The 9738-nt window shown below is 48.5% G+C and overlaps 1 protein-coding gene across 1 annotated transcript; it reads right to left on the bottom strand.

The window, feature by feature from the left end:
• Positions 1-255: 255 nt before the first annotated feature.
• Positions 256-7536, bottom strand: LOC123233833 (arf-GAP with Rho-GAP domain, ANK repeat and PH domain-containing protein 3-like; the record flags this gene model as incomplete). Its single annotated transcript, XM_044659873.1, has 15 exons — positions 6864-7536; positions 6644-6711; positions 6428-6539; positions 6029-6232; positions 5700-5769; positions 5325-5445; positions 3479-3663; positions 3228-3334; positions 2534-2733; positions 2316-2401; positions 1999-2181; positions 1750-1858; positions 1187-1303; positions 671-818; positions 256-559 (listed from the first exon to the last, which is right to left on the bottom strand). Coding segments are annotated over exons 1-15 (2610 nt in total), but the record flags the coding sequence as incomplete, so codon positions are not given.
• Positions 7537-9738: the final 2202 nt, after the last annotated feature.

Genomic DNA, 9738 nt, shown 5'->3' with positions numbered 1-9738 from the left:
TGCCTCAGTTCTCACCTTTATTGTTGTCATTAAAGTTATTGCTTTAAAGAAATTGAATAACAGATGTCAAGTACCACTTCCCCAAAGAGACCCAGAGTGGTAGTGTCAAAAAGGGGAAACTGTTCCTTGATGAAGTCATCTAATAAACTGTAGGATTACAAGAAAGAGTGAAAGATAGAGAGAGGAGAGAGTGAGAGAGAGAGAGAGAGAAAAAGAGAGAGAGAGAGAGAGAGAGAGAGAGAGATCAAAATGGAAAGAGATGGAAACATCAGTTGGTTTATCTGGGAAGAGAGATACGAGGGATGCTATTGTGGGGATACTGGTGGGATTTAACATCTCCTCAGGAATGCCCACAGGAATGGGCTTGTGAGCCTGAGGCACATAGATGGGGATAAGGAAAGGATCCTTGTGAAAGGTGATAGTATATGATAAAGGGAACTTCAAGTTCTGATTCACCTTGCCCACTGCTCTGGTCCAGGCCTCCAGACTATCAGCTCCATCAGTCCCAAAGTATTGGACCCTTTCTCCAGTCAGAATGAGTTCAAAAGAGAATGGGAACCTAGGGGCATAAAGTTGGAGGAATCAAGTAGAAAGAACTTCAAGGCAGAGGAAGGAGGTATAAGATTTGGGTGATAGAAAAAAAAGGTTATGAAAGTACTTGGAGGGCTACCTGTCAAGGTCCCCTGGGTCAACTGGTGGGGGGCTTACCCCCAAACACACTACATCCTGAGGCTGGATCAGACTGATTGGCTCTGAGTTGGTCTCTGACGAAAACATCTCCAATGCTGCACCCAACACACACCACAGCCTGGGGGGTGCTGCAAAAATGGGAGGGAAGGATCCACATATCAGGCAGCAACCTCCTATTTCAAACATCTCTTTATAAACTTTTCCAGTATTAGGCTTAGATGCAAGCTAGGTTCAAATCTGGCCTCAGACACTTCCTAGCTATGTGACCCTGGGCAAGTCACTTACCCCCCATTACCTAGCTTTTACCACTCGTCTACCTTGGAACCAATACATTGATGGAAAGTAGGTTTTTTTTTTAAATAAATAACATAAAATAATTTTTCCCAGTACAGACCCTTCCCCAACATCATTAAAGGTTCAAAAGCTCCCATCCATCCCACCACAGAACTGCTTCTGCTCTCTCTACAACTCTTCTATCAGGGTCCCTCTTCCTCACCATCCCGACCCCGGCGGTGGGGTGGTGGTCCAGATTTGCTGCTGATTGGACTGCAGTGCAAAAAGCCACTTAGTGTAGCAGGCACCAGGACTTCATTGTACACACCAGGGAATGGGTCTGAAGGATGATATGGGGTAGGGTGGGGTGAGGCAGGAAGATTAGATCAGGAGACCAATGCAGATGTGTGAGCCCAAATTAGCTTTGCTCTAATAATGGAAGCATGGCCCAGATTCTTCAGTTTCCCACCCACCCAAATGAAGTTTGGGATGGAAGGTAGGATGTGAGGTGGAGATAGTGGAATAGAAAGTCCTGTTTAATTGACCTTCAAGCCTCCTCCCACTCAACTCTGGATGTATGAATTCAAATAAAGTTGACCACTAGTTAAACTCTAGATTTGCCCATGGTAAGGAAGGACCCAAGAGGATATAAAGGAAAAGTCTAGGATAGAGGGAACTTAGAGAAGGTCATATTAGAACCTGGAAGGATATGCCAGGACTAGAGAAAGGTAAAGGGTTTTGACCTAGAGGATTGGGGGTCCTTAGAAGTCATCAGAAAGGAATTACCTAAGGGAAGGAGATTAGAGAAACTGCCTTCAGAGCATGGTTCCTCATATGAGAAGAGCTGAATCATGGTTTTCAACAAGTTGGGTCCCATCACAGCTGTACACAGTGCCTGAATGAGGGAGGGGGAAGCCATCAGTCCCCTTCCACTGGAGCCATATTCCTCTCTCAAACCCAGAGAGCCTAAGGGACAGCCATTACCCCACACAATACACTCAGGTTTATCCCCTCCATCCTTCCTAGTTTTCCCACCTGCAGCAGCTGACTATGGTCAGGGTACTGAGGATGGGGCCCCCGAAAGAGGCCAAGTCGATATTTGCGGGAGATGAAGTCCCCACGGGGGCCAGGAGGAGTATCTGGATGCAGCCCTCCTCCTGGAGGCAGTGCCTTTATCCAGAACCGGTTGGCTCCATCATTACCCAAGATGAGGAAAAGCTGACAGATGAGAAGGTCAAAGGAGCTGTAGTGACTGGTTCCAGTAAATCTCAACCACCCTGCCATACCCCAAGCCTTTTTCTACTCCCACTCCGACCAGATACCCTCCCTTTGGCTACCCAACCCATCTTTACCTGTACAATCTCATTACTCCAAATGCTTGTATCCAGTTTCAAACTCTGCACTTTAGACACCCCAGAGCCTAGAGCCCGATGCTGTCCTATAGGAAAGCAATGGGTTTGGGCATTACCGGCCTTCGAGATAAAGCTCCCACTCTCCTCCCCTCAGAGCCCCTCCTCACTACTTATCTTTCCCTCTTGGCCTTTCTGCCCCTGGGCCAAGTATTGCCTACCTGCACAATGTTTGCAGATGACCACTCCCAAGTTGATTGAGGCCCAGTCAGGACGAGACGCTCCACAGTCTGCACATTGTCGGTTTGCTCGATTGGACCATATTTTTTCAGCCACCTCATAATCAGAGAGAGTCTCAGTGATAGCCTCCTGAAGTGCGGCTGCCCAGACCTGGCGAGTACAGGCTGACTCTGCTGTGAAGCTGGGGGGTGGGGGGGGGGAGGAAACAGGGAGATATTCGAGCCAGCACATTACGACCCACCTTGTTCCCTCCTACAGATTCACTCTCAGATCCTCCAGCTCCCACTGGCCCCAGGAGGCAGCTATTAATCATTTCATCACGAACTCTCCAAAAGGAATAGATGGCCTTGGAGGTGGTAAGGTTCTCCCTATTAATAAGTCTTCAAGTAAAGACTGGATGGTTTGGTTACCTGTTGGATATTTCTTAGGATGCTTATTCAAATAGGTATTAGACTTTATGGCTTCTAAGGTACCCTCTAATTCTGAGAATCTGTAAGCCCCATTAGACACCATTCTAATATACTTACTGATCCCTAGAATATGAATTCCTTAAGCTGTTTTTTTTTTTGCCTAGAAGTCCCACTCCTGACTTATTCTGACCAAAGACTCCTTGAATCCCAGCTTCTGCACCCCCATTTGAAGGTATCGCCCTAGACTCAACCCCTTTCTGCCCACCTGAAGGACCGATGGGGTGTAAGGAGGTCAAAGCTTCGATTCTTGGTCTCTCGGACACTGCAGCCCCGAAGCTCAATGAAACAAATTCCAATGCCCAGAGAAAAAGACTGAAGAGGTAGAGTTGAGGAAGAAGCATCAGGGGTCCATCTAGAGGTCAGGAGCTAGAGGATAGTACCCTCTGAAGGGCCCCCATCCAGCTGATACCACCTGGGATCCCAACCTGTCCCTAATGCCACTTCTCTCTCTTTTACCTGCTCACTCTTGTACAGTCCTAGTTCCCCAGGGCTTAGAGCTGCAAACACTTTGGCTTTGTGTCCCCGAAGCTCTAGGGTCCCTGTGCGGAGGGGCCGTGGTGGATGAGGAGGTCGGGGGTTGCCTAGAAGCCGTTGCTCCTTCAGTCGAGACTGCAGTGTGGAGCACCAGTTATCCCTCTGAACTGAAGGCAAGTGGATTAGCAGATTAGGGAGGTTGTATCGGAGAGTGAGGGTATGTAGATAATGCCCAGGAGGATATTAGGACTGGGTTTGTGACCAATGTGACCACCCTCTGAGAGGACTAGTACCATTAAAGATCTATTGGCATTATGAAGCAATAATGTACAGACTTATCCATCTGAGAGTTCCATAGGCATCTCAAACACAAAATGTCCAAAACAGAATTTATTGTGGTTCTTTCTATAATTGTTCCTCCCCTAAATTTTTCTGCTTCTTATGAGTGTACCACCATGCTTCTAGTCACCCAGGATTCATAACCTTAACCCCACATTTATCCTTAACTTTTCCTCTCCTTCACCTCTCATCTCCCCATATGCACACATTTTTGTACTCTTACTGTATATTTTGTTATCTGTGTCCTTTTTTTCATTCAAACTGCCACCAACCTTGTTCAATTCCTTATTACTTTTGGGCAGGACTATTACAAGAACCTTTTTCCTACTTTCTCTTTCTAACCTGTGCAATCCATCCTCCACACAGCTGCCAAAATAATATTCCTCAGGCATAGTCCTGACTATGGCACTTCCTAGCTCAAGAATTTCTGATGGCTCCCTATTGCCTCTGGAATAAAATAGAAACTTCTCATTTTGTCATTTAAAGTCCTTCATAATCTCTTTTCAGATTGCCTTCAATATTTACTTTGTATTACTCCCCTTCACATACTCTCTGTTCTAACCAAACTGTCCTATGTTCTTGTTCCCATAATTTGACATTATTGTTGAGTCATTTTTTAGTTCAATTCTTCATGACCCCATTTGGGTTCTCTTGGCAGAGATACTAGAATGGTTTGCCATTCCCTTCTCCAGCTCATTTTTTATTTGAAGAAATCGAGGCAAAGAGGGTTAAGTGACTTGCCCAGGGTTGCAAAGCTAGTAAGTATCTGAGGCTCAGTTTGAACTCAGGAAGAGGAATTTTCCTGACTCCAAGCCCAGAGCTTTCTCCACTGCACCACCTCCTTTGGCCATAGTTTGACATACCAACTCGCATCTCCAACCATGCCTTTGCCCAGACTGTCTTCATGCCTGGAATGCTCTCTTTTTCTTACCTTCACCTTGAAGTCCTGTCTTCCATCAAGGCTCAGACCATCTAGTGCATTTCCTGATACTTGCTTATTATTACTCTTTCCCTCCTCATATTATCTTGTATTTATTTATGTTTACATGCCCTAATGATCAGTAGAACGTAAGGTCTTTGGAGCCAGAAGCTGTTTTTCATGTTTGCCTTGGCATCATAAATACCTATGATTTGTAATATTTTTTTTCCAGACCTGTGATTTCATAAATGTATGGAACTCTTGGTGTGGAAATGCCCTCCTTAGTGGAAACTCAACAAATCATCTGCAACATCTAATCGAAGATTTCCTGGGGCACTAAGAGGTTATCATTTGTTCCTGATCTTACAACCGAATCAGATCACACAGCCTGTCAGAGGCAGAACTTGCCCCTAGATCTTCTTGATGCCAAGGCCAGTCCTCTACTCTGCCATTCTGTCTGCCATCTTGCACATGGTAGGTCCCTTCATAAATGCTGTTTTGGATGTAAGGGAATTGAATGGCAGTAAGTTGGCCTGTTGGCCTCCTACCCCAGGCTGCCCCTCCTCTCACCTTCACTCTCAGCTCGGAACACAAACACCCTTTGGCTAGTGATGACTTGGAACTTGCAATCCTTGCAGCTTCGGATCATCTCAATGACAGTCAGTGGGATAACCCCCTTAGGGAAGGAGTCCTGGGGAGAGATCAGCACTGACCCACAGATAACAACTATAGCAAGTTGGTCTTGCCATATGTGAATACTCATGATTCATCTTAGAGACCCCAGGAAGACTCCTCTCCTCATGCTAGTTCTCCCTAAGTCCCTCATTTCCCCCCTCCAGGATTCCCTACCAAACTTCAAATCCCTTCATAACCTAACATTCTTCCTTGACCTTCCTGGCCTTCCTTCATACTCCATTTCTACCTTCTACATACATGCAAACCCACCTTGTCACTTCCATAATACATCAGCTTCTTTCCATTGAACCTGACAAAGCGCCTCTGAAAGACATAATTCCTGGGGAAAGGGAGGAAGGAGGAATCAGTCTTTCTGCACTCAGCCTAAGTAGCAGGATGATACTTTCTATTTAAGAGAAAGGAGAGGGTTTCTTACAGGTAGGGGAATAGACTTCCTCCTCCTTCCAAAGTCACTAACATTTTCCATCTACTCTCCTTAGCCCTACCTCACCTCTCTTGTGGTTTCCCTCCCCTCCGTACACTCCTCCCTGGTTTTTTTCCTTTCCAAAGCCCCCCACATCACCCCCTTCCAATCACACCCCTGAGGCGAGAGCTTGTCCAACCAGCCACTGAGCACAGGTGCAGGGGGATCAGCTAGTGAAGTGAAGCTGGCATAGGGGGAGATGAGATCGTCTCCAGGCTCTTCAGGGTCCAAATTGGGCATCAAGTGGATGGACTCCCCAGGCAGCTCCAGACTGGCATAGCCACAGTCCTCTCCCCCCTCTGGTTCATGGCTGGTTGGCCTAGGGAAAGCAGAGGAGAGATGTGGACCAGTTGATTCAATTCACCCCTTCTGTTCTCCTCAAGATTGCTATATTCTTCTCCATTATTATCTGTCCTAAATCTTTTCCTTTATGACCCTTCTAAATCTCTCTCCAATATTTTTCTCTATGTCTCCCCCACATCTTACCTTTCATGGTTCCCCTCAAAGCACATACCTGGGTTCACCTGCTGCCTGACTGGCAGCCCTTATCTTCCTTCCTTTGGGAATCCCAGGGACTGAAACAGGCTGAACACCATAGTACAGGCTGCTGGGGTCCATGATATGCACTGGAGTTTGTGAAATGGGGATAGGGAGGAAAGTAAATTGGTAGAATGTCCATGGTGAACCCTGACCTCTAATGACCCAACCCTCCTTATGGCCCTCTGCTGACCTGTGCCTGCTGTGGGTCTGGAGGTGGGGATGGGAGTAGGAGAATTTAGCAGGGAGCCATCTGTAGTCCTGAGGACAGAAGGGAACTTGTAACACAGGGAGGAAAGAGGGAGAGAAGACAGACAAAATGCTTTGCCTTCCCCCTCCTCCTTTTTATTTCTCCCTCCTAATGAATCTCAGATCTTCTGGTCCCTTTCCCACTGATTGCTAAAACCACTCACATTTCCTGAACCCCTGGTTGAGTTCCCTTTCCAAGGTCCAGCCCGAAGTAGATATCATTGGGCATCATTGTCATCCTGTCCAAGATGGGAGGCGGATTCAAAGGAAGGGAGGGGACAGCAGGTGATTGAGAAGTGCTTAGGGAAGACTGCTCTGATCCCTTGGGGACCATACTCCCCTCATCTTGAACTATTGAGCTGGTATCCTCTCCCTGAGTCACTGGAAGGGTCTCCATAGGAGGGTCCAATAGGGGAGGTGGGGCTGATTCACCATGGGTGGTACTGAAAAAAGTAAACACAGTCCTTGGTTTGGGCACTGGTTTGGTGGGGAGTGCTTGAGGATCTGGGGTTGGGGATTGATCCATGGTAGTGTCCTGTGGAGTGTCTGTAGGGACCTCCAAAGAGGCCCCCTGTAGCAGGCGAAGAATCCGTTTGCGATGACCCGTGGCCCAGATGCCCATTCGACGAAGGTCCTCTTGGCCCAGGCTTTGGGCAGCAGCAGCTGTGGACACACCGTGCCTCCGGAAAGTATCTGCGTAGCGCTCCAGATGTACTCCTGCCAGCCAGACCTCAATGTCCAGGTCCCTGGGTGACTCCATGAGGGTTCAAGCCATTGCCTGAAAAAGAGAGAGTGGAGGTAGGAATGGTGGACAGGGCTCAAATTAAGCTTCACACACTCTCTCCTCAGCTTTGGGGTATAAGAGGAGTCATTCAGATCCCATAAACCTCCTCCCAACCACAATCAAGCAAAGCTATAGGGTTATAGACCCACAAAATGAGGAGTCATAGAGATCATAGATTTTCAAAGGTTGAAAGAGATCTGGCCCCAAACCCTTGTTTTACAAATGAGGAAAGGAAGACCCAAAGAGATTAAATGACTTGCCCAAGATCATATATCCAAAAGATGGCAGAGCCAAAGTCAGAACCCAGGTTTCTTTGACTCACAGTTCAGCGTTCTTTCCATTACACCACAAAGAGTCACTGAGAAAGCAGATCCTAGAACCCTAGAAAGCCACTGTGGAGTGAGGAAAGGGACCAAGGTCACAGGAGGGGGCTGGGGTCACTGAGGGCCCGGAGATGAAGTAGTTGGCCCAGGAGCAGCAGCCTGGAACCAGGGGAGAGGAAGGGGAGGTTCAACATAATGAGGGTGGGGTGGAATGGGGAATGAAAAACCTTAGTCTCAATCAGGAGGCAGGAGTGGAAAAGACCATTCCCACAGGTCTCTGCAGCTCTAACCCAAAACACTGTTGTCCAGTTTCCAGTTCCTCCTCCCCTTCCACCTATTGTCTCCACTCAGACTTCCTTCCTGTCCCTTCACCAAAGAGCCGCCCCCACATCCTGCCCCAGCCAGGCTGGGCAGAGAACTCGGACATGTCAGGGCTGGGCCAGGGAAAGAAAGAAAGCGATGGAGGATGGTGGGGTTGACTTTGTGAATCCCACTACCCTCTCTTCTAGGGATCTGTGACATAACTCCCACATCCCATTTAGCACATCCTAGCCCCACACTCCATGTGAAATGAGCATTTATTTTCTTTCATCCCTGTCCCCTCTGTGTCTTACTCCAGCCTTAATTCTGCTTTTTGTCCCATCCCTATTCCTCCTTTCCTCTCGTCTCTTCCCCTACCCCACCTTTCGCACCCATGTCAAGAGTGACCAACCCCAGTCGAGATTGCTGGATACTGACTCAGGCTACCCCTCTCTGGTGACTCAGTCCCTTGCCTGGCACAAGACTGGAAACCAAGTGGTCAGAATAGGGGCAAGATTGCCAATAGTGGGGGGAGGGCGGGGCAGGGAAGACTGAGGCATGGGAAAGGGCGAGGAGGGGGCCGAGTCCGGTCGTTGATAAGGGAGGGGCGGGTCAACTGGCGGGGGGCGGGAGAGAAGAACTTGCAGGAGGCGGAAAGGGGCGCCTAGCTCTAGAGATCACGCTTTGAGATCTTAGAAAGGAGGAGCCCATGAAAGAGGGCTAGGGTGGTCGGGAACTCTTGAAAGGGAGAGAAAGACTTGGGGCGAGGGAGGAGAGGCAACAGATTCTCACCTGGGTCCGCGGCAATCCGCTCAGTTCAGAATCCATTCCCACGGCGCAGTTGCAGCCAGCGTCTCGAAGGTCCGAGATCGAGTCTCCTGTGCTTCGGCCCGCCCCTGCCCTCCCACCACCTGTGCTGTCTCCGCCCCGGCTGAGCTCTCCGCTCCGCCTTCCACAGGCGTCCCTTGTGCAAGTCCTGGGAGGGATGAAGAGGTTGCAGAACCGTTACCCAACCTCCTTAGTTTAACTCCCCCCCCCCCCACTTCACCCTGCCCTGCCGCCTGGGTCCCACTCTGTGAAACCAGAGAAAGTTAGTTGTAGACACACACTTGCCCCGCCCCCCGAAGCTGTTGGAGGGGGCTTCTTTCGCCTGACTCAAGTCTCTTTGGGACACCCCAGGCTGTGGGGAATCTGAGTAATAGGAAGGGGGGAGCACAGATGTAGCCCCCAGAAGAGTTATTCTGCCTTTCCCTGATCCTTCCCTCAGAACCAGGAGCCTTTTACCCAGAAGGAGGCAGGGAGCACCCCTGAGATCAGATGATCTAGCTCAAGGGAATCTGAGAGAGCTCAGCGTTGACCCTTCTGTCTTTTTCTAATCTCTTGGGGCAAAATCCCTGAATACGGGGTTTGGTTTGGAATGCCATTGCGACAGTTTCCTCCCTCTTCCATCACCTTTTTTTTTTTTTTTTTTTTTTTTTTTTTTTTTTTTTTTTACATTTTTAAACCCTTAAATTCTGTGTATTGGCTCTTAGGTGGAAGAGTAGTAAGGGTGGGCAATGGGGGTCAAGTGACTTGCCCAGGGTCACACAGCTGGGATGTGTCTGAGGTCAGATTTGAACCTAGGACCTCCTG

The sequence above is a fragment of the Gracilinanus agilis genome, chromosome 2, assembly GCF_016433145.1.
Source record: "Gracilinanus agilis isolate LMUSP501 chromosome 2, AgileGrace, whole genome shotgun sequence".
Classification (NCBI taxonomy): Eukaryota; Metazoa; Chordata; class Mammalia; order Didelphimorphia; family Didelphidae; genus Gracilinanus; species Gracilinanus agilis.
The sequence above is the reverse complement of the archived record's forward strand: the minus strand, read 5'-3'. Positions and strand labels throughout refer to the sequence as shown.